The 23,661-nt window shown below is 40.6% G+C and overlaps 1 protein-coding gene across 1 annotated transcript; it reads right to left on the bottom strand.

Annotated features, from left to right (window-relative positions):
- Positions 1 to 5,498: 5,498 nt before the first annotated feature.
- On the bottom strand, positions 5,499 to 23,562 carry LOC120433847 (leukocyte immunoglobulin-like receptor subfamily B member 3A). The gene is made up of 11 exons (XM_039600801.1): positions 23,556 to 23,562; positions 23,196 to 23,462; positions 20,377 to 20,655; positions 18,639 to 18,908; positions 18,256 to 18,534; positions 6,669 to 6,776; positions 6,445 to 6,525; positions 6,218 to 6,268; positions 6,114 to 6,125; positions 5,931 to 5,993; positions 5,499 to 5,646 (listed from the first exon to the last, which is right to left on the bottom strand). Exons 1-11 carry the CDS (start codon positions 23,560 to 23,562, stop codon positions 5,639 to 5,641), a joined length of 1,425 nt encoding a protein of 474 aa, XP_039456735.1. The 3' UTR covers positions 5,499 to 5,638.
- Positions 23,563 to 23,661: the final 99 nt, after the last annotated feature.

A 23,661-nucleotide genomic window follows, 5' to 3' on the forward strand; every position in this document is an offset into this window, starting at 1 on the left:
TGCTTGGGTCCGGTTTCTCACACCTTTATAGGCAACATCCAGACGTTTCTGATGCTCTTGGACCCAAGTGTGCACCGGGCCTTGTGTGGGTTCCTCTACTCGGCCTAACAGAAAGTCAATTGGGAGCTGGGGTTCTTGGCCAAACATAAGAAAATATGGTGACTCACCCGTAGTTTGATGGATTGTGGTATTGTAAGCAAAGGTAAGCTGCTGTAAATACATGGGCCAATGACGCTTTTGCTCAGGGGACAGGGTTCTCAACAGATCATGCAGAGTCCGATTAAAACGCTCACACTGGCCATTACCTTGTGGGTGGTAAGGAGTGGTGCGACTCTTTTCTACACCATATAACTGGCACAGCTGCTGAATTACTGCTCCTTCAAAACTCCTCCCCTGATCAGAGTGGATCCTAGAGGGGACACCAAAACGGTAAAACCACTCGTAAACCAAAACACTGGCCACAGTAGTTGCCTTTTGATCCTTAGTAGCAATGGCCTGAGTGAACTTTGAAAACACATCAGTAAGAATCAATACATTTTCACGGCCATCAGCAGACGGTTCAAGGCATGAGAAATCAATTGCCAGAATCTGATTGGGCCTCGCAGCCATGAGGTGGCCCATGGTTGTTTTGGGTTTGGGATAAACTGCTTTAGCCTGCGCACAACGTTCACATTGCTGACAGTAATCCTGAACCTCCTTAAACATACCTGGCCAATAACACCTCTTGCGTATCAAGTCTGCAGTCCTGTCAGTTCCCTGGTGACCATGGTCATTATGCAAGCCATGTAAAACCTCATTCTTGAGACTCTGAGGGACCACTAATTGGCACACGGGTTCCCCCCCATCTGGCTGGAAAATCTGCCGATAAAGGACGCTCTCCTTCTCTACCAGTTTCCTCCACTGGCGCAACATTTCCAACACTGCTGCTGGCAAATCTCTCCTCTCCTGGCGAGTAGGGCCAGTTCCTCTGCGCCAAAACTTCAAAACGCCACTAATCGTAGGGTCATCCCTCTGCAAAGTAGCAAGGTCTGCAAGTGAATGAGAGGGTAAAACCGAAATCATAGATTGGATTACTTGCTGGGGTGGTAAAACTGTTTGGACTAAAGAATCTGGAAGGGAAGTACCAAGAAGCAGTGTTTCCAAAGACACAGTTTGCTCTGATGGCTGACACTGTCGGGACAAAGCATCTGCATTGCCATTTGTACGACCTGGACGATACTTAATTGAAAAATCAAAAGAAGAGAGCTGAGCAGCCCAGCGCTGTTCCAAAGCTCCAAGCTTTGCTGTAGTCAGATGGCTCAAGGGGTTGTTATCTGTATAGACAACACACTTGTTACCCAGCAAATATTCTCTAAATTTTTCAGTCATAGCCCATTTCAAGGCTAGGAATTCAAGTTTCATGGAGCTGTAATTGGACATGTTACGCTCCGTGGGCTTTAGTCCTCGACTAGCATAGGCTATAGGACGCACCTTTCCATCTGCTTGCTGTTGTGAAAGCACTGCCCCCAAACCCCAGTGGCTGGCATCAACCTCCAAGATAAAAGGTTGTGAAAAATTAGCATAAGCCAATACGGGGGAATGCACCAACCGAGCTTTCAACTCTTGAAAGCTATTGTCACACTGCTCTGTCCAAACGTCCTGCAGTGTACGCTTGAAGGGGCGTTTGTGCTTAGTCCCCGCCAGCTCTGCCACCAACTGGTGAAGCGGAGCAGCTAGGGATGCAAAACCTGGAACAAAGCGGCGATAGTAACTAGCAAACCCTAAAAATGACCTCAATTCAGCAACAGAGCTAGGAGTTTGCCAATTAGACACAGCAGATATTTTATCTGGGTCTGTGGAGACCCCATCCTTGGAGATCACATGTCCAAGGTACTTTACCTCTGTCTGCAGAAAACAGCATTTCTCCAACTTGGCCTTCAAGTTTTGTACCCGCAAGGTCTCCAGTACTGCTCCTAAGCGCTGAATATGCTCGTCTACTGTGGTAGAGAAGACAATCACATCATCCAGATACAACAACAAAGACTGGTGATTCTGGGAACCAAACATTCGCTCCATCAATCTCTGAAAGGTGCTTGGTGCATTACAGAGGCCAAATGGCATGCGGTTGAACTCAAATAACCCAAAAGGAGTGCAGAAAGCAGTTTTCTTTTTGTCTGGCTCAGCAACAGGGACCTGATTGTAGCCGCTAGCCAAGTCCAAGGTAGAGAACCAACGTGCACCTGACAACACGTCCAAGGACTCCTCAATTCGGGGCAAGGGAAAAGCATCCTTGCTAGTCCTTGAGTTCAGCAAACGGTAATCCACACAAAGCCTGATACTGGAGTCCTTCTTTCGTACTACCACAATTGGAGAGGCAAAAGGGCTACAACTTTCCCTGATCACCTGACTCTCCAACAGGTGTTGAATATGGGCCTTAACGCTCTCATACTCTGAAGGTGGAATGCGTCGATACCGCTGGCGGACTGGAGTCTCATCTAAGAGTGGAATCTCATGAGTGATTAAATTGGTACAGCCTAAATCACCATCATGAGAAGAGAAAACAGATTGGTAGTCATGCAAAAGGGATCTTACCCTGTCCTGATCCTGTACAGAGAGGGCTGAGAGATCAATTGCATCAATTGCAGTTTTCAGAGAGTTGGGTTCCACACTCTGAGTTGCCATGGTAACACATTTTTCTTCTCCCAAATCTTCCAACAGACTGGTCGAGCCATCCGATTGGCTGACAATTTCAACTTGGCACAAGGTGCCAAGCTGACTGCGAGGTGGCAAAATGGCCTCAGTTAATCCCACATTAGTGATGGGGATAAATGCAGTGCCACTAACCACTTGGACCAAAGCTGGAGAAGAAAGGAGACCATGAGGCAAACCGGCATCTAATGGTTCAAAAAGCGCTGTTCCAGTGTGTGCTGAAGGGGCTTTCCGACATGTGGTCGGTACAAACTTCATTGTGCCTGCGGGGATGCAAATTTTTCTTCTACCCTTAACTCTCACTGGACCACTAACCTGTGCTTCGGGCTGTAGCTGGGCTGTATGGCAACGCTGCAAAGCCTGCTGCCAAGGATCTTCCTGCACTAAAGGAAGGTCAAAAAGAGCAGAGCCATGTTCCAAAAACAGCTCCCTATAACACTCACGGATCACATTCATGCCGAGTACTCCACATATTTCTGAGTTGGGGCTGGGCTCCAAAGGGTCTCTAACAACTAACACACCACGCTTCGGTATTTGCCTCCCTAACACCTGGCAATCAAGCTCCAGGTAGCCAACATAGGGAATATCTAACCCATTAGCTGCCCGTAACCGCAGCCAATGGCATGCTTTCAGTTTTTCTGGACCCCAGTTCTTAAAATGTTTGGCAAAAAAACTCTCTGTGATGGTAGTGACCATGGACCCAGTGTCTAATAAACAGGAGACATCTACCCCTCCCATATTAATGGTAACCTTTGGACAGGAGCCTACCAACTTGGGTGGGGGACCAGACGTTTGAGCATTACAACTGTTGGAGCCAGTTATGTCCCCATCTGATATGTGGCTCAGCATAACAGAGGGTGCTAGTTTTCCGTCTGCATGGAAAACATGCCCTGACCAGATGAGCTCCTGCTAGAGGCTGTAGACTCAAAGGCTACTACCCTCTCGTCATCACAGTCTTTAGCAAAATGGCCAGGTTTCTGACACCGTCTGCAAATGACCTGCCTTCCTCTCTGTGTGAACCTAGGCTTACTTGATGTATGGGCAACTCTCAACTCATGTGTAAGCTGATCAATCTGGGCCTGCTGCCGTTTTAACATTTCCTTGACCTCTGCTAATTCTGACCCAATAGTATCCCTTGGCACCTTTGTTTGTCCTGCATGCTGAATGCTGTAGACTGCTGGGACAGAATAAGTCCTGAACCGACCTGGTTCTACTCCTACTCTGCCTTCCCGCTCCCACCTGAGGGCTTCATCTCTTAAAGTATGGAGGTCATAATCTGGATGTTCACGAACAATCCTTTTAAGCTCGCGGCTCAAATTTCCATCCCGGACACCCTCTACAAACTGATCAGAAAGCAGTCTAGCAGCCTCAGGAATTCGCCTCTCTGGACAACTTTGAATCATTTTGTCCATGAGAGAAAACAATGCATGGGAGAATTCCCTCAATGACTCCCCTTCTTGCTGCCTTCTTGCATAAAAAGCTTCCTTAACAGCAATAAAGGACATGGGGCAACCATACTGGCTAAGGAGAATATCAAGAATGCGGTCTGGATCTTCTCTTACTTGCTGGGACCTATATTTTATTTCTTCACGAGCATCACCAGTCAAATGGTCATAGATATAATGGGCTCTATCAATAGGGGCAAGTCTACGAGTGCGCATCACAGATTTTATTTCCTCCACCCAACTCTGGACACTAATTTCCCCAGTTCCACTAAACAGGGGGCACGACCTCTCTCTAGGGAGAGAGGTCACACCTGCGCTTATGAAAGGAGCACAGACCAGCTCCGCCCACCAGGGGCGGTTCCAAGTCTCCAGGTCTCACCTGTCACATTCCGTAAAAAAAACAGAAAATGTACTGGCAGAAAATTACCAGGACATTTTCCGTTTTTCTACGGAATCTTTTTTTACAGTGTATGGACACTTTCAGTTCAATTTGACTGGTTTTATAGACAGATAGTCTAAGCCAAATAAGACGTTACTAATTTCCAAAGAATCAATGGTACCTTATTTTGAAAATTATTTTTTTTTAAGTTATAACACTGTTCCTAATCTATTGACAGTGCTACAATGATAGAAAAAAAACTATAATTAAGTCAATAAAGCCTCATCCGTTCATCATTGTGCCAAAGTTTGGACGTTTTTACAGCACAGTTGTTGAGGATGAAAGAAGAAGAGGACGAAAAGTAGAAATGTGACAAAAAGCTGACTTTGCTGCTTGTCCTGTTACACTTTAACACAAAATATCATTAGCAGCATTTCAAGGAACCAATAAGTGTGTTGATTAAGCTTCAATGTAATTATAATTGTCTGTGTTCATAGTGCATAATATAATTTAAATAAACGCCCAATAAAAACCTTTGTTTTTTGTTTTTATTTTACAAACATGATGTAGGATACAACAGAAATACAGCTCATAGCTAGAAATAAAAAAAAATCTCCAGAGAAAACACACACATACAAAATACATTCACTGATACATTCAAATCCATACAGCATGTGTTGCATCATTAAGTCTGACATAATGTAGGAGATCACATACAGCAATAATATTCACTGTTACCTGCATGTGACACAGCAAAAGCTGAATTTAAAATCAGATTATTAGCTGCTAAACATCAAGTGTTTCAAATGTCTTGTAGCTGCATTTTATATATTTTCTATAAAAGCTATAGATGCTCCCAGATAATATGGATACTAAATGGTAATACACATTTCTGCTAGCTAAGTGTATATTATACCATTTAATATTATTTCTAACAAACTAATACCACAGTGTCAGGAAGGAAATCAAAGACTAAAATTAAACAGAAAATATATCAACAGAGAACAATTTTAAAAATATTTTAGACGTTTGGCTATAATGTGATGTAAAACCTGTCATATTGTCTCCTCAACAGAAGCTGTTGTCATCAGTCACTTTCCTCGTTGTGTTGATGGTGAGCTGCTCTTTATGGACCTGAAACAAAGTTATAACAAACAGCTGTGAAACAGACTGATGCACATGTATGTAAATTATATACGCTGCCCTCTGACATGCACTACATTATGTGTGCAGTTTCATTATTCTAGAGAAACCAATAAAAATAATCAATAAAAGCTGGATTAAAGGAATTTATAAAAACACGTTTTTATCATTTTTAATTTTAATTTTTTAAATAATCATCTGATATAACTGAAAAAAGTGAAACACACTGAGTGAGCAGATAAAACAGTTAAAGAGCTCCTGTAAAGATTTTATACCTGGGGTTGAATTTGGATTGACATTATAATAGTCAGAGCTCTCCTCTGGGTCACCACGGGGCTCTGTTGAGGTCATGAAATGAAAGCATTTAAAAAACAAACAGTTTTGCAAATGTAATATATTTTATGTTGGATACTCGCATGTCTTGTTAATCACTTTGAGCTGAATCACACATGAATCACCTTCTATTTGACCTGAAATAACATTATGATTTATTTTAATAATAATCACAGTTATTTGATAAAAGCCTCCATGAGCTGTGAATGAATTAAAGTTCATACTGTACCAGTATCAGTGCTTTTAGAGCCTCTGATTGTCTCATAGACACAACGATCACCTGCAGGTCAAAGAAAATTATTCTATTATTATTAATATTATTAAGTATTCTCACCAGTAACATTTATATTAAATGTTGTTATTGTCATAACTTTGTTTAATTCACCAGTGTTAAAACTGCAGCACAGTCTTGTTGCAAAGAGCATCAGAATCTTTTAAACTACATGAAAAGCTAACCATGAAGAAGAGAGGAGTACACCTGCTGCTGATCTTCATCCTGACTCACCCTCTGGTCATCAGCTGAACCTTTATTACAAACTTAAAAGAAGACATTTGCTTTTACATGGTTATGTTTTATACATTTTATACAACAGTTTCAGCTTCAGGCCTGCATGCTGTGTCTGTGTACATAAATATTTAAAGAGTAAAATCTCTGAGATCAGAGGAACAAAAAGTCTCACCTTTGGACTTCATGCAGCAACACAGCAAGAGCAGGAGGAAAATAAATGTGATTCCAGAAATTAGTCCAGCGATCATTAGAAATGAAGAGCTCTCAGAACTGAGCACAGCTGTTGTAAATAAGAAACACTCAGTGTTGAATTCAATAATTCAGAAGCTGCTTTAAAGACAATAAATATGTTCAAGGTCTTTGGATTTTTTATTCCTTAAGGATGTGACTTTCAGTCACTGGTCAGCTGCTGTAGTTTTTTAGGCCTCCCAACTCTTCTTTTTTTTTTTTTATCGAGTGTTCTCAGATTTTTTTAAGGACAGCCTGGACACCATGCTGAGATATGCCAAGTGTTCAGCTAAATTAAAAACTCTACTGAAATCATTTTGCTGGTACAAACATGCTTTTGTATTCCTGTCAAACTGTTATTTATTTATTTATTTTATTTATCTATTTAAGTGTTCGTCTTATAATATATTTCACACTAAGTACAGCAGAAATTTCCTAATATTGTAAATCTGATCAATTGCTTGGCAATAAAATCTTTTCTGGTTCTGATTCTATATTTAGCATTTCTCTTAGATTTAACAAATTATTTGTTTATGTGACAAGCTGCAAGTAACAAAACATCTAAAGATAAAATGTAAAATGACATGATCATCTCAGAAATCCCTGTTCTACAACAGTGTCTGTAAAAATGTTTGCTGCATATATTTTAAAAACAATGTAAGATACTTTGTAGACTACTGAACTCTTCCTGTGCTGACCATTGTTATGTTTGTAAAATGGAGCTCAACAATAAACATGACAAACAAAACTAAAATAACTAAACTCACAGGTTATCTCAATGGTGACATCATCACTTTTATCAGTGTAGTAAACTGGGCTTCCTCTTCTTCCTCTGCAGTGGTAGATTCCTCCTTCAGATACTCTGATTACTCTGTTTTGTTGATTATCGGTTCTCAATTGAACTTCAGTGTTTGGGTCACGTCTGAACCACTCATATTTCCAGTCAGCAGAGCTCCCCACAGAGCAGGTCAGTGTCACACTGCCCCCTACTGGTATGATAGTTGATCCTGGAGTCAGTGTGGCCCTGGGTTTACCTGCTGTTAGGGAAAAAGTAGAAGAAAAGGAAAAAATTGGATTGTCATTTATGCTTAAAAATATTTACTCATATATGCTTAGAGTTTTATAATTAGTTGTAGATTGATAGAGGTTTGATCCGTAGTAGTCTGTGGAGACTGTGTGTGCCTCCCAGAGCACTCTGGCATGCACACACAACATAAGGTCATGAGAGAGGTTATATCTGCTCTTACTGATTCATGGTATAGGAGGACACCTACTCTGTATTTGGTTAAGTATAAGAGCCTTTTGTTTAGATGGACCGCTAGACTCCTGGCACCAGCTTTGGGGAGTCTTCACAGGTTCACATTCTCACACACACACACACTTGTATATCTATGTGAAACGTCATATGTTAATGAACCTATGCATATTCATGTAAGCACAATAAAAGGAGTGCTACAGGGAACCTGGCTGAGAGTCCGACGGAGGTCAAGTGGGCGGAACGACACCTGGCTTAATTGCACAATGGTACATTTTAATAACAACACTTTTATAATTAGAATAGAATTCCACTTTATTGTCATTGCATATGTCACAGGTAAAGGCAACAAAATACAGTTTGCATCCATCCAGAAGTGCTTTAGCCATGATATAGATATATTACAATATATATTAGCAATAATATAGATATGTAAGTATATTACAGAAATGGGTCTATTATGGTATGTTATAATGTACACGGTATGAAGTATGTTATGAATATTCTATAACTATAAGTATGTACAGGCTGTAGTGAGTACAAGCTATGTACAGGATATAAATATGAAATAAAAACTATACAGAAATATGAGATATACAGTTATACAGAAATGTGAACTATGCAAGTTATAAATAGTTGTAGGATTAAAAATTATCGTATGTACAGAATGATTATTTACACAGAACTATACAGTAGTGCAGTTAAGATAAGTGAGATATGTGGATAATTTCTACAGAGGCTGTATAAAGTGCTAGTGGTTGTGAGTTTTGGTTCAGTCCATGTTATTATTGTGTGTATGAGGGTACGGTTGTCCATTGTGTGTGTGTGTGTGTGTGTGTGTGTGTGTGTGTGTGTGTGTATGTTCAGTCCATGAGTTTAACGTGGGTCAGATGTCAGGAGGCAGAGTTCAGGAGTCTGACAGCTGTGGGGAAGAAGCTGTTCCGGTACCTGGTGGTCTTAGTCCGGAGGCTCCTGTAGCGCCTCCCAGAGGGCAGGAGGGTGAAGAGTCCATGTGATGGGTGACTGGGGTCTTTGATGATTTTCCCAGCCCTTTTCAGACACCGCTTCCTGTAGATGTCATTTATGGCAGGAAGTGGTGCTCCGGCGATGCGCTGGGCAGTTTTCACGACCCTCTGCAACGCCTTCCGGTCCGAGGCAGAGCAGTTCCCGTACCAGACTGTTATACAGTTGGTCAGGATGCTCTCGATGGTGCAGCGATAGAAGTTCACCAGGATGTCTGAGGACAGGTGGTTCTTCCTCAGAGTCACCAGAAGAGGCACTGGTGAGCCTTCTTGACCAGCTTGGAGCAGTTGGTCGTCCAGATGAGATCCTCGGAGATGTGGACTCCCAGGAACTTGAAGCTGCTCACACGCTCCACAGCCGTCCCCTTAATGTAGATGGGTGGATGTGGGTCAGCATTCCTCCTGTAGTCCATGATGAGCTCCTTAGTCTTCTCGGTGTTAAGCAGCAGGTTGTTTGTGTCGCACCACTCAGCCAGACGATCCACCTCCTCCCTGTAGGCGGTCTCATCGTTGTGACTGATGGGGCCAATCACCGTGGTGTCATCTGCAAACTTAATGATGGTGTTGGAACCATCAGCAGGTCTGCAGCCGTGGGTGAAGAGGGAGTAGAGGAAAGGGCTCATCACACAGCCTTGTGGTACACCGGTGTTCATTGTGATTGTAGATGAGCAGCGGTTATCCAGCCGGACATGTTGGGGGCGGTTGGTCAGGAAGTCCAGTAACCATTTGCAGATGAGGGAACTGATGCCCAGGTCTGTCAGTTTCCTGATGAGTTGTGAGGGGTGGATTGTGTTGAACGCTGAACTGAAGTCTATAAACAGCATTCTGGCGTAGGTGTTGTTGTTGTCCAGGTGTGAGAGGACAATTATGTACCCTCTACTATTTCATCAATTGGATCAGTGTTTAAACAGGGAAATTAGTAGTAAAAACATCCCAGCAGTGTTATTGCTGATGTCATCTACTTTCTCCTCTCACACAGGTCTGTAATGCATTTCCATTTATAATAGCTGCACAGACAAATCTCTAATAGCACCACTTTAATTATACAACTTTTAACTCTTCATTTCTGGCCTTCATTACATATTATCATGTAACTACATGATTTATTAACTGCAGCAGTTTGCTTTGATTTGGCATCAGTCAATCTTCTTTCCACACCATCAGAAGAAATCAGCATCTCTCCCTATTAGAAAAACGTATTGTTATGATTTAATGTTGTCAGTGTTTTGTTTTATGTTATGTTCAAGGATTTGTTCTCGTTTCCTGTTTTATTGTGAAGGTCTGCGTCTCATGTGAGTGTGTTCAGTTTTACCTCTGTCTCGTCTTGTTGATTATTCCCAGCTGTGTTCCCCACCTGTGTGTAATCTCCCTGTGTTTCCCTGTGTGTATTTAAGTCGTGTCTTCTGTCTGTGTGTTGGCTGGTCCGTCTGTGTATCCACCATGTCTCATCCGTGTGTTTCCCTGCTGCCAACCGTCATCTGTTTCTGCTCGCTGTTATTCGTGTTCAGGTTTGTGTTTCTGTTCAGGGTCAGTAGTTTAGTTTTCCCAGTATAGTTTAGTTCTGTTTACCATTTTGTCCATCTCTTTTGTTGTGTTTAATAAACCACCCTCACACCTTTACAAGTGCCTGCGTTTGGATCCTCTTTTAATTCCCACACGGCTCATCTCACTCGCCGTGACAGTACGGACCAGCCAGAGATGGATCCAGCAGCATTCACCCCACCCACGGAGCTTCGAGAGCTCACTTGTCTTTGCCTTAATGGCACCAGCCATTTTAGCCAACCTGGTTTTCCATTTTTAGCAAACCTCTTCTCACCCACAATCTGGTATTCATCTCCTTTTATGTTGCGGCTTTGAGCCGGGTCGTAACAGTATCTTCATAACTTACACACTAATATCAACATTTCGCACATCACTGCATTAATAAAACAAACTCATCCATTATTGCTGAGATAAAATGTATAAAAACATGTAATCCATGAACAAAAACCCTTCAAACAGTTCGGCCCCCTGTGGAGGAAAAAATGTCTGTCGCAGTCATAAAATGTTGTTTTCACATTAGAGATGTGTTCACATTCACAGCACACAGCAGAAACTATGTTCACATCACTGGGCTCTCTCCACCATTTCAGCTGCACAGACGTCACAGAGTCACCATCTCTGTTTCTAGGCTGCCACAATAAACCAGCTGAACAATGAAAACATTAGATTGGTCAATGGTAACTTTATTGTCCCTAACGGGAAATTGATTTGCAGTATGTCCGTACAAACAAACAAACAGACAACCAACACATCACATACACTCACCAAAATAATATAATATAAGCCTGATAAAACAACCTAGATTTTTCATCAAAAAAGTGCAATGTGCAATGGCAACAACACTTATGGTTCAGTGTTATTAACTGTGATAGTAGCACTAGGTACAAAAGACAGTCTATGTCTCTTTGTCTTCACTGCAGGCACTTTATAACAACGACCTGATGGAAGCAGTTGAAAATCATTAAAGAGAGGATGATCTGAACACAACAGGACAACAACAGGCCTCAGGTCCACAAGCTGGACCTGAGACCTCCCTGAAATCTTGCCAGCCACTTTAACCAGGTTGTTAAGTCTGGTCTTATTATTCAGGGACATATTACCGTACCAAGCAATGACACAGAAAGTTAAAACAGATTCAATAAAACTTTTATAAAAAAGAGTCATCATTTTAGATGAAACATTAAAACCTCTCAACCTCCTTAAAAAGTACAGTCTTTGTTGAACCTTTTTCACTGTAGCAGCAAGATGTGACTCAAAGGACAGAGCCTTATCAAGAACAACCCCCAAATACTTATAACTGTCCACCAGTTCAATGGCTGCACCATTTACCCCTGTTAGCGCAGGATGGGGGGATGTCTTCCTGAAGTCAATAACCATGTCCTTGGTTTTTAAAGTGTTAATCATTAAGAATGACTGATCACACCACGAAACAAACTCATCCACAACAGGCCCATGGGAATCCTCTTCACCATGAAGGAGGCTTACAATGACTGTGTCATCTGCGTCTTTAATGAAATGCCTGTTGGCCTGTGTACTGCGACAGTCATTAGTGTATAAAATATACAGTAGAGGAGAGAGACAACAACCTTGTGGTGAGCCAGTAGAAGAGTTCAGCTGTTTGGAAAAACAGCCGTTTACTCTCACACACTGAGATCTGTCAGTTAAAAAGTCTAAAATCCAACCAACGAGATTAAAATCAAGTTTAAACTGGTTAAGAAGCTTATCAACTAAAAGATGTGGCTGGATAGTATTAAAAGCTGAAGAAAAATCAATAAATAAAAGCCGAGCATGAGCTTTGGCGCCATCAAGATGGCGATAAAGGTAGTTCAACAGAGTGACCACTGCATCATCCACACCTCTACAAGGCCTGTATGCAAATTGTAGTGGATCTATAAGCTTCTCTACTTGCTGCAGGATCTCCTTCCTGACAAGTTTTTCAAAGGACTTCATCACTAAGGATGTTAAAGCGACAGGCCTAAAATCATTTAATGATGTAGGTTTTGTGGTCTTAGCAACTGGAGAAATAATTGATTTTTTCCATACCTCTGGAACCTTCTGTTGCTGAAGAGATAAAAGAAAGATATAATAAAAAAATACTGCATAATTGCTCAGCGCATGTTCTAAGCACCTGGCCACATATATTATCAGGACCTGGACTTTTATTAGTCTTACTCATTTTAAAAAGATTTCCCACCCTTCTTTCATCAAAGAACAAAGCTGGGGGCCCTGGTGCTCTCTATTAAGAAATCAAGTGTATTCCTTGGATTATAATTATCATTAAATCTCAAATAAAATCTATTCAGCTCATTGGCTAACTGAGAGTCTGAACTAAAACCAGGGAGACTTATCTTATTACAGTCACTGAAACAGTGACCAGTCATGTGTTTCATGCCTGCCCAGGCCACCCTTAAGTTATTGCTACCCATCTCCGCCTCTACCGTATCCTTGTATTTTATTTTGGCTTTTTTAATTTCTGATCTGATCTCCTTCCTAATTTCTCTAACTTTCAAGATATTCCCTCCAATAAAAGCTTTTTTCCTTTCATGAATATATTCTTTAGCTGGATGGCGATATAAGATATATATCGCGATATTTTTTTAAAGCCATAAAGTAAGAACAAAAAGAGAGTTCTTAGTCAAAGCTGTGTCCCAGATCTCACACAGGCACTTTTATTAACATACAGCATAGATGTACATGAAAAAATTACTCAAAAATAAAATATCAGCATTTATTAAATAATAATGCTGCATAAATAAAATAAAACAATGTTGTTTTTGTGCATAACAAAGAGCTCACAATTGTGCAGTCAAAATGTAAACTAAAAGACGCTGAGCATAATAACAAAGACAGATTTCACAGCTGCTCTGTTCCCAACTTCTACTGCGTGACTGATGGCCTGGAGTTTGAAATCCGCTTCGTAACCATGTCTCTGAACAGGAGCCATTTATGGTCCTTATACACACACAATACGGTAAAATTACGTTGAAGCACAGTACGTATTACTCCGCGAGGCTCCAGACTATGGTAGCCGTAATGCTCCAACAATCTTCGTAGCTTACCAAAGTCGTACTAAAACATTTTTTGACAGATTGCTGAGCGCCGTGTACCTCATAAAATGGGTTCAAGGTCAGTAAGCACAACCAGAATTCATACATAAGGTGCACTGTCAATTTGTGAGATTAAAGGATTTTAGTGGAAGCTTATAGTCTGAAAAATGCAGTATATGAGTTTTGTAAGGTGGTTTAATTTGGGGCAGGAGGCTGGGAGACTTCGCGGTCTGGGATACAGCACGCAGTTTCACACACTCTTCATTTTCCACTTTATGGCGCTGTTGTAAATGGTGAAAATACTAGTAGTGCTCCCAGTAGCGGTTTTAGATACGGGCGACACGGGCGGTTGCCCGGGGCGGCATCGTGGTGGGGGGGGGGGGCGGCATCACGGGCATCGGCAAAAAAAAAAAAATTGCTCGTACTCATGCTGCCCCGACATCATGCCAGCGCATATTGGGAATGGCATAGGCACCGATCGGTTTTCTATCGCCCATTTGCTGGGAGTAAGGGCGCCCTCCGTTTGCGAGGTGCGCCTGCTGCTTGCGGCACAGGGAGGAGAGGTCGGACCGGCGGGGGATTCTCTGGGTGGCTGGAGCAGCATCTAATAACCAACTTGCAAAATAAAACAAAATAAAAACAAACCAACAAACACGAAAACACCAGACATTATGATACAGACTTATAATTTGCACCGATGTTTTTTCGAAATTCTATACGTGAAAAGTGAGCGAGAGCCCTCAGTACGCCTGCTCGCTGCTGAAGTCAAAGCAAACTTTATTGTCATCTCCGCTACATACAGTCCAGTATATAGAGAGACGAGACGACGAGGCTCCAGTTACAGCAGTGCAAGTAAACAAACAATAAATATAAGAAGAGTAAGAAAATAAATATACACTTTAGGACTCGGGGTAAAGGGATCAATAACAATTTAAAATGTATATTTTATATTTTGTTGATTTAAAGTCTCACACACAACCCGTTTTAAAGTTTAAAAAAAAGAGAAAAGAAGAGGAGGAGTGTAGCGACTTCCACAGTCGCTAGAGGCTGGGGGTGGAGCCTGCCTATTTGCCTGATGCGCTGTCAACTGTACGCAATAATTCGAGAGGTGGAATTGCTTGCTTGTTTATTAAAGTGCTTGAAAAGTTTACAGAGCAATGTGATCGGCTCGCGATTCAAACTCTTAAAACATCACAGGCTCTCATGCAACAAGGGGAAACTCGTTGTGCTTTGTTCAACAAAAACTACAGCTACCCAGCCCTGCTCTGTCAAAATCAAACCAGTGAAAGACAGACTGACAACGCCCTCTTAATGTCCCACGTGACTCTCGTTACACATCACCATAGCCAAACAAATGAAAACCCAGTGATCATTAAAATTCAATACATTTAATTATGGCTCCTACAAGGAGAAACGAGCAAAAGATACAGGTAAGCAGATGTGTCATTGGGTAATGGCAGGTCATCCTGAAACAATCAGAATCAGAATACTTTCTTAATCCCTAAGGAAATTATGTGGGTTACAGTTCCTCCAAGAATAAATGTTAAAAATAGTAACAGTAAGAGACTAAACTCCAAACAATATATACAATAATATAATATTAATTAGTCAGTGTCAATTGTTGATTTGTCCTGTTCCCATTATATGACGAATTATGATGTCTGTTTGGTAGCCGTTTGCATACTATGCATACTCTCTCTCTCATATATAGGTCATATACTGTATGTGTGTGTGTGTGTGTGGGGGGGGCAGAGGGCGTGTTCGCCCGGGGCGCCAAACAGGCTAGGACCGCCACTGAGTGCTCCAACCTTTTAGTCAGGACGCTTTCCCGACATTCTCTACAGAATACATTATTCTGTTGCTCATCTGACACTCCAAATAATAGAAATAATAATAATAGTGATCTCCAAATGTTTTCTTTTTACCAACCAGCACCTCTTTGATAGCTGCCGTGTCCATCTTGTGCTGCCGGTAGGTGAAGCGATGGGGGAGGGGGAGTTGTGTTTAGTGAAGGAGAGAGGCGAGGCAGAGTAACGATGCGTAGAGACAAAAGTGGACGAAAGAGAGGCAAACTTGCAGCTCTACAAGTATAATTGTTACGTAACAAAGACTATAATAATATAAACAATATTGTCACAGCTTATATCTCGTATAAAAATTAACCCGAATATGAATGGTAATATAACCCTTGTGATGGGTAATGAGTTTCAACCCAATTTTTGTCATTTTAACTTTAAACACTGGTCAATTTAAACCAATTTTTTGGATAGTTATTCTAACCCATTGTGCTGGATCAAACCAATGACCCAACCCCGTTGAGTTGAAACAAGCCAGGGTTGGCACTAGGTTACAAATTAGGTTATTTTTAACCCAGCAGTTTTTAGTGTGTACTAAAAGTTTCCATTGCAACTTCCCAAAGCTGGAAGATTTAAAACCATTGTCAAATAACAGTTAAAACATAAAAGGGATTCAATTTACTGCTTTATGGAAAAAGTGATATAACAAATGTATTAAAAAAATTAAAATTATGATTATAAAATAATCAATATTCATAATTAAACTCACTAATTATCATGTTTGGTAAGCCTATCCCGGGTAGGGTAGACTAGTCACTTGATTTGGTTCCTTTGGGGTCGCCCAAGACGAAACCCAGGGCAGACCCAGAATACACTTGAGAGATTAAGTCTCTCGGCTGGCCTGCGAGCACCTCAGCGTTCCTGCAGATAAGCTGGAGGAGGTGGCTGGGGAGACGGAGGTGTGGGCTTCTCTGCTTTGGCTGCTGCTACCCTGACCCAGACCTGGATAAGTAGAAGAAAATTAAATGATGGATGGATAAACATAAATAATGTTTATTTTTGTTTGTTTGTATATTTCATTTCTCTTATTTTGTGTATTCACGTCTCTTGTTCATAAGAGCTGAATCACAGACATTGGTGTAATCACCTTCTGGTGACCTTCAATTACAAAATTATAGTTGATTTTAATAATAGTCACAGTTCTTTTATAACCACACAGCTTCCGCAAACTGTGTAAAGTAAAGTTTATACTGTACCATTTTCTGTGTTTTTAGACCATCTGATGGACTCATAGACACAACGGTCACCTGCAGGTCAAAGAAAATTAGTCTTCTCATTTCTGTGAGCCTAATTTAAGCATAAGTATTCATGCAAGTAGCATTTATATTAAATGTTGATATTGTTGTAGCTTCATTTAATTCAACAGTGTTAAAAACGCAGCAGATGTTAAAGTACAGTCTTGCAAATTGCTTCAGAATATATTCTATATTTGAACCAGAGAAAGTGCTAACCATGAAGAAGAGAGGAGTATACTTGCTGTTGATCTTCTACCTGACTGACCCTCTGGTCATCAGTAGAACCTTTAAAACAAAACAAAAAACAGAAATAAGACATTTGCCTTTGCATGGAACAGTTTCCTCCTCATGTCTGTATGCTGCATCTGTGTACTTAAATATTTAAAGAGTAAAATATCTTATATCAGAGGAACAAAAATGCTCACCTCTGGATTTTCTGTAGCAACAGAACAAGAGCAGCAAGAATGTAAATATGATTCCAGAAATTATTCCAATGATCATCAAAACAAGAAATGAAGAGCTTTCAGGACTGGGCACAGCTGTTGTAAATTAGAAACATGAACTGTTAACTTCAATCAACTCAAGTGAATTTGCCATTTGAATAACAATGAAAGTTGACTTCTAAAGAAAAATAGATCAACTAAACAGGCAGATTCCAAGACAGCTCTGCAACATCAAGAGCACTGCTCTCACTATATGTTTAGGTTTACCAGGCCTATCTAGCATCCTGCCCTGTTAGCTGATGCAAATTACCACTGACTGGTGATTAGTTAATAAATGGCACACTTTCAGTTACTTCCCATTTTTGTCTTTTGTGGTCTGCATTTGGGTCCTCAGCTAAGAGAATCGACACAATCTGCCTCCGCATATCGTGACAAACCCAGTGGAAGCAATCCTCTCTTTCACTGGTAAAAAAAAAAACCAAACACATGCAGCAAACCGAGGGTATTAGGACATCCACCCCTGTCTGGCAACTCTTGCCACGGGCAACCCAAGAGTCTCTCCAGGAGACTTGTTCTAGATCCTCAGCCGTGCATTGAGGTGAGCCAAACTGCAGCTCTGTCAATCTGTCAAACTCATGCACTAGCTCTGCCTCCTTCCACACCAGGGAGGTAATTGCTAGTTTCAGCAACTGGGAATTGGACACCCAAGTTTTGCCTTTGACTATGAGAGAGGTGATACTTCTTAACACAACAGCCAGCAATGATAGCTGGGAGCTGGGGATCTTACAGCCAGGGTCTCCAAACTTGATCCCCATTTGACACACATTGCATTTAACTCCTATGGCTCCTGTGAATGGCAGACCTTCAGGAGGCAGGGCTGATGTTCTTTCTTCAGTCTGCGTACAGCTAGACCCCCTGAATTGTGGTTTGCCTGGACCCTCATAACATAATAGATCAACAGATCAACACTGACCTCCCTCCCTCTGAAAATTTCTTACACAAACAGGCATCACAAAATCTATCTCTGTGTCTCACAAAAACAATATGATTTGCTTTGTAAACCATTGACTTCGTCCTGTTCTGACCATTGTTATGTTTGTAAAATGAAGCTCAACAACAAACATGACTTACTTGATGCTGACAAGTTGAAGGCTTCACTCCACTCTGTTGAAGAATATGAGTCATCTCTGCGTCGACTCTTACACATGTAGTCTCCACTGCTGGACTCAGAAACATTGAATGTCCAGTAATTATTGTGAGTCCACTGTGTGGTTTGCTTGGGTCCTCTCCATCTATACTCCCACTCAGTGGTTTCACCTCCTTCCTGCACCTCACATGTCAGACTGATCGTCTCACCGCTGAATATCTGAGGCCAGCTGGGTCGTCCTTTTACAACAACCTTATTGGAAACTGTTTATTAACAGTTAAGATACAAACAGAAACATCAGCTCAGCAGAGAAAACTTAACACTGTGTGTCTGAATGTGAATTTCAAACTAAAATGACTGAACTCACAGGTTATCTCAATGGTGACATCATCACTTTTATCAGTGTAGTAATCTGGGTTTCCTCTTCTTCCTCTGCAGCGGTAGATTCCTCCTTCAGATACTCTGATTACTCTGTTTTGTTGATCATCTGTTCTGATTTGAACTTCAGTGTTTTGGTCACGTCTGAACCACTCATATTTCCAGTCAGCAGAGCTCCCCACAGAGCAGGTCAGTGTCACACTGCCCCCTACTGGTATGACTGTTGATCCTGGAGTCAGTGTGGCCCTGGGTTTACCTGCTGTTAGGGATAAATGGATAAAAGATTGTTTCATTTTTGTGCAGTCTGTGAATAAAGTAACACTAATTGTAAAATGGTACATTTTAAATAAGAACATTATTAAAAATGTACTCTCTATTTCATTAATTGGATGAGTTTGAACAGGCATCACAAATTAATAGTAAAAGCATCCCAGCAGTGTTTATACTGGTGTCATCTACTTCCTCCTCTCACACAGGTCTGTAATGCATTTCCATCTATAAACTAGTCCTTTCCCTTTCTGCATAAAGCCTTCCTGCTCCCAACAAAAACAACAGATTCATCAGAAGATTCTCACTAATGTAAGACTCAGATGTCAGACCACACAGGACCAGATCATCATAGCTGCACAGACAAATCTCTAATAGCACCATTTTAATTATACGACTTCTAACTTTTCATTTCTGGCCCTCATTACATATTATCATGTAACTACATGATTTATTAACTGCAGCAGTTTGCTTTCTTTTGGCATCAGTCAATCTTCTTTCCACACCATCAGAAGAAATCAGCATCTCTCCCTATTAGAAAAACGTATCTTCATAACTTACACACTAATATTAAAATTACACACATGACTGCTTTAATAAAACAAACTCATCCATTATTCCTGAGATAAAATGTATAAAAACATGTAATCCATGAACAAAAACCCTTCAAACAGTTCGGCCTCCTGTGGAGGAAAAAATGTCTGTCGCAGTCGTAAAATGTTGTTTTCACATTAGAGATGTGTTCACATTCACAGCACACAGCAGAAACTATGTTCACATCACTGGGCTCTCTCCACCATTTCAGCTGCACAGACGTCACAGAGTCACCATCTCTGTTTCTAGGCTGCCACAATAAACCAGCTGAACAATGAAAACATTAGATTTCTGCTTGTAGCTCCATCAGTCACCATGACAACATCTCCATCTGAAAGATTACAACAAACCTTTTCTCCACCTGCTCATCTCTGTTTAACTTCCTACAAGCCTCACTGCTCTTTCTATGGCTGAGTAACAAAATCTACACCAGACAGAAAGAAAGACCCAAAGCACCCGGTGACCCCAGGTTACATCACTGATGATGCGTCCAATCACATTCAAAGATGTATCTTTCACATTAATGTCCCTCCATTGATTCTCCTCCATCTGCTCCGTTGTTTCAATGTGTGTTTGAGGTGAAGCTGATGGGTTTTCAGTCCTAAATATTTCACTACAGCTCTGAAACGTGTTGTTCATCATTGGCTTTTATGCTAAACGCAATCATGGTGAATGACACAGAGTAGTTTAAATATTATAGCAGATAACAGACAAGGATAACTTTTATCACTGTTTAATATAAACTGTAGTTTTCTTGTTATTCACTTTGTTTACTTTAAAGTGGTCAAAAACAGTTTTCAGCAACATTTTAGCCTCACTGATAAACTATATCTGAGTTTACTACCTACTATGGAGCTGATACGTACTTGATGCTGACAAGTTGAAGGCTTCACTCCACTCTGTTGAAGAATATGAGTCATCTCTGCGTCGACTCTTACACATGTAGTCTCCACTGCTGGACTCAGAAACATTGAATATCCAGTAATTATTGTGAGTCCACTGTGTGGTTTGGTTGGGTCCTCTCCATCTATACTCCCACTCAGTGGATTCACCTCCTTCCTGCACCTCACATGTCAGACTGATCGTCTCACTGCTGAATATCTGAGGCCAGCTGGGTCGTCCTTTTACAACAACCTTATTGGAAACTGTTTACATATATTTACAGTTGAGATACAGACAAACATAAAATCAACAGAAATTATTGAATATTGAGTTGGTTGATAATGATGAATGAATGTACAGTGGTGTAAAAATTGTCTTCCCCCTTCCTGATTTCCTGTCTTGTATTTTCGACTTAAATGTTTCAGACCATCAAACAAATTTAAATATTAAACATAGATAACAAAAGTAAACACAAAATGCAGTTTCTAAATGTACTTGTTTATCATTAGGATAAAAAAAAATCCAAACCTTGTCTGAAAAAGCGAGCGCCACCTAAACCTAATACCTGGTTAGAGCATCCTTGGCAGATCTAGATTCAGTCATTCCAAACTCTTCATTTTGTTTTTCTTAACCCATTCAGAGGTGGACTTCAGTTCAATTTTATTTTATTTATACAGCACCAAATAACAATAATATTTGTCTCAAGGTGCTTTATATTGTAAGGTACAATAATACAAAGAAAACAGAGAAAACCGGAACAATCATATGACCCCCTATGAGCAAGCGATTTGGCAACAGTAGGAAGGAAAAACATGCAGAATACTGGTGTGTTTTGGATCATTGTCCTGCTGCAGAACCCAAGTGTGCTCCAACTTGAGGTCATGAATGCTTGGCTGGACTCTCCTTCATGATGTTTTGATAAACAGCAAATTCATGGCTCCATTTACCACAGCAAGTCTTTCAGGTCCTGGGGCAGCAAAACAGACCTGGACCATCACACTAACACCACTGTAGTTTACTGTTGGTGTGATGTTCCATTTCTGAAATGCTGTGTTATTTTTAAGCCAAATGTAATAAGACACACACCTTCCAAATAGTTCAACTATTTTCTCGTTAGTCCACAGAGTATTTTCCCAAATCTCTTGGGGATCATTAAGATTTTTTCTGGCAAAACTGAGATGAGCCTTAATTTTCCTTCTTTGGTGTTGTTGTTGTTGTCTTGGAAATCTGCCATGCAGGCCATTTTTGACTTGTCTCGTTCTTAGGGTGGAGGCATGAACACTGACCTTAACTGAGGCAACCGAGGCCTGACAGACCGACCTCCAAAAGTTGACTCTGTTCATCTGGACGTAGCGTTTTCAGTGGAGAAACGTTTCGTCACTCATCCAAGTGACTTCTTCAGTCTCAGCTGACTGCAAGTTTCTCCAACCTTATAAACAGTACATTTGCATTCTCCCACTGAAAACGCTACGTCCAGATGAACCAGTCTTGGGAAGTAATGGAATACATGTACCAGCGTTACGTATTTAAAATACAGAATATGAGTAACTGTATTCTGTTACAGTTACCGTTTAGAAAGGTGATATTCAGAATACAGTTACTTTGTTGAAATAAATGGATTACACGGCGGTACTTTCCTGTTTCATATGTTAGTCTATACCCTCTCTGTTTTTGGTAATTCCACGCAGGTGGAAACCCAAACAAAACACGCATTAAGAGGCTCTAATGCCTGTGTCTCAATCTCACGGTCCATGTGATCTCTACTTGCAGCCCGGATAATGACATGAAGAAATATTTTTAAAAATTATTGTTCAAAGTGATTTAATATGAAGGCAATAAGCAGAGTGTTACAGGCATAGCCCTAAAGAATGTAGCCTCATGGGCAGTGTAGCCCAGTTGTAAGTAAGCTGTTAAGACTCGACTGTACACTGTGTTTGTGTTTTCATCCGAAACAATAAGTTCCATTAGAGCAGCCTACAGCTCAGAGCCGCTGACCTGTTTTATAATAGCATATAATAAACTATTATAAAAAATAGTTTTTTATTAATAGTTTTCTATACCAGATCACTGCAAAAAGTGCAGCATTACCTAATGTCCACCCTACTGTTACTCATTTTATATTAAGATTTCAAAATCTACTTGGTATTGGTATAACAAGTAACCTTCAGTAATAGTAATAAATCACACAGCAATAGTACATTCATGTAGTTGAAAAAAGCATGATAATATATTAAGTAATCCAAAGTATTCAGAATATGTTACTCTCATTGAGTAACGTAACGGAATACATTACAAAATACATTTTGGGGCATGTATTCAGTAATCTGTAATGGAATACATTTTAAAAGTAACCTTCCAAACACTGAGATGAACAGAATCAACTTTTGGAGATTTACTTACCTGGATGATTGCGCATGCATCAAGACCCTGACAGACCAACCTTCAGCAGGTCTGGCAGTAATATCACGGCAATATATCAGGTCTTGGTATGGGAGTGAAACTAAACTCAGCATTGTAATAAAAAAATGTGTTTGATCACAGTTAATAATATTATTTAACAAGGTGGGGGCAATCCCTTTTTCCAGGCCAGGTAGGTCTGGATTTTTCCCCCTTAACAATAAAACCTTTCATTTAGAATCTGTATTTTCTGTTTACTTGTGTCATCTGTTTCTAATATTAAATTAAACTTGATTTATGATCTGAAACATTTAAGTGTGACAAACATACAAAAAATAGGAAATCTGGAGGGGGGCAAACACTTGTTCACACCACTGCCCATTTCAAATAAAAATTTTCAACTCACAGGTTATCTCAATGGTGACATCATCACTTTTATCAGTGTAGTAATCTGGGTTTCCTCTTCTTCCTCTGCAGTGGTAGATTCCTCCTTCAGATACTCTGATTACTCCGACGTTAAAATCATCTGTTCTGATTTGAACTTCAGTGTTTGGGTCACGTCTGAACCACTCATATTTCCAGTCAGCAGAGCTCCCCACAGAGCAGGTCAGTGTCACACTGCCCCCTACTGGTATGATTGTTGATCCTGGAGTAAGTGTGGCCCTGGGTTTACCTGCTGTTAGGAAAAATAAAATATGTATACATATGATCTATAATGAAGTAATAAGAACACAGGTCCTGGCTAAAAAAAAAAATTTCAAAGCACCTTCCATGTAAACATTAATTAAGTGTATACACTCTATTTTATAACTCAGATGAATATTTGAACTGGGATTATATTTATTGGACATGGTCACTGAAGACTTACCCAA

The sequence above is a fragment of the Oreochromis aureus genome, linkage group 3 (genome assembly GCF_013358895.1).
Source record: "Oreochromis aureus strain Israel breed Guangdong linkage group 3, ZZ_aureus, whole genome shotgun sequence".
Taxonomy (NCBI): domain Eukaryota; kingdom Metazoa; phylum Chordata; class Actinopteri; order Cichliformes; family Cichlidae; genus Oreochromis; species Oreochromis aureus.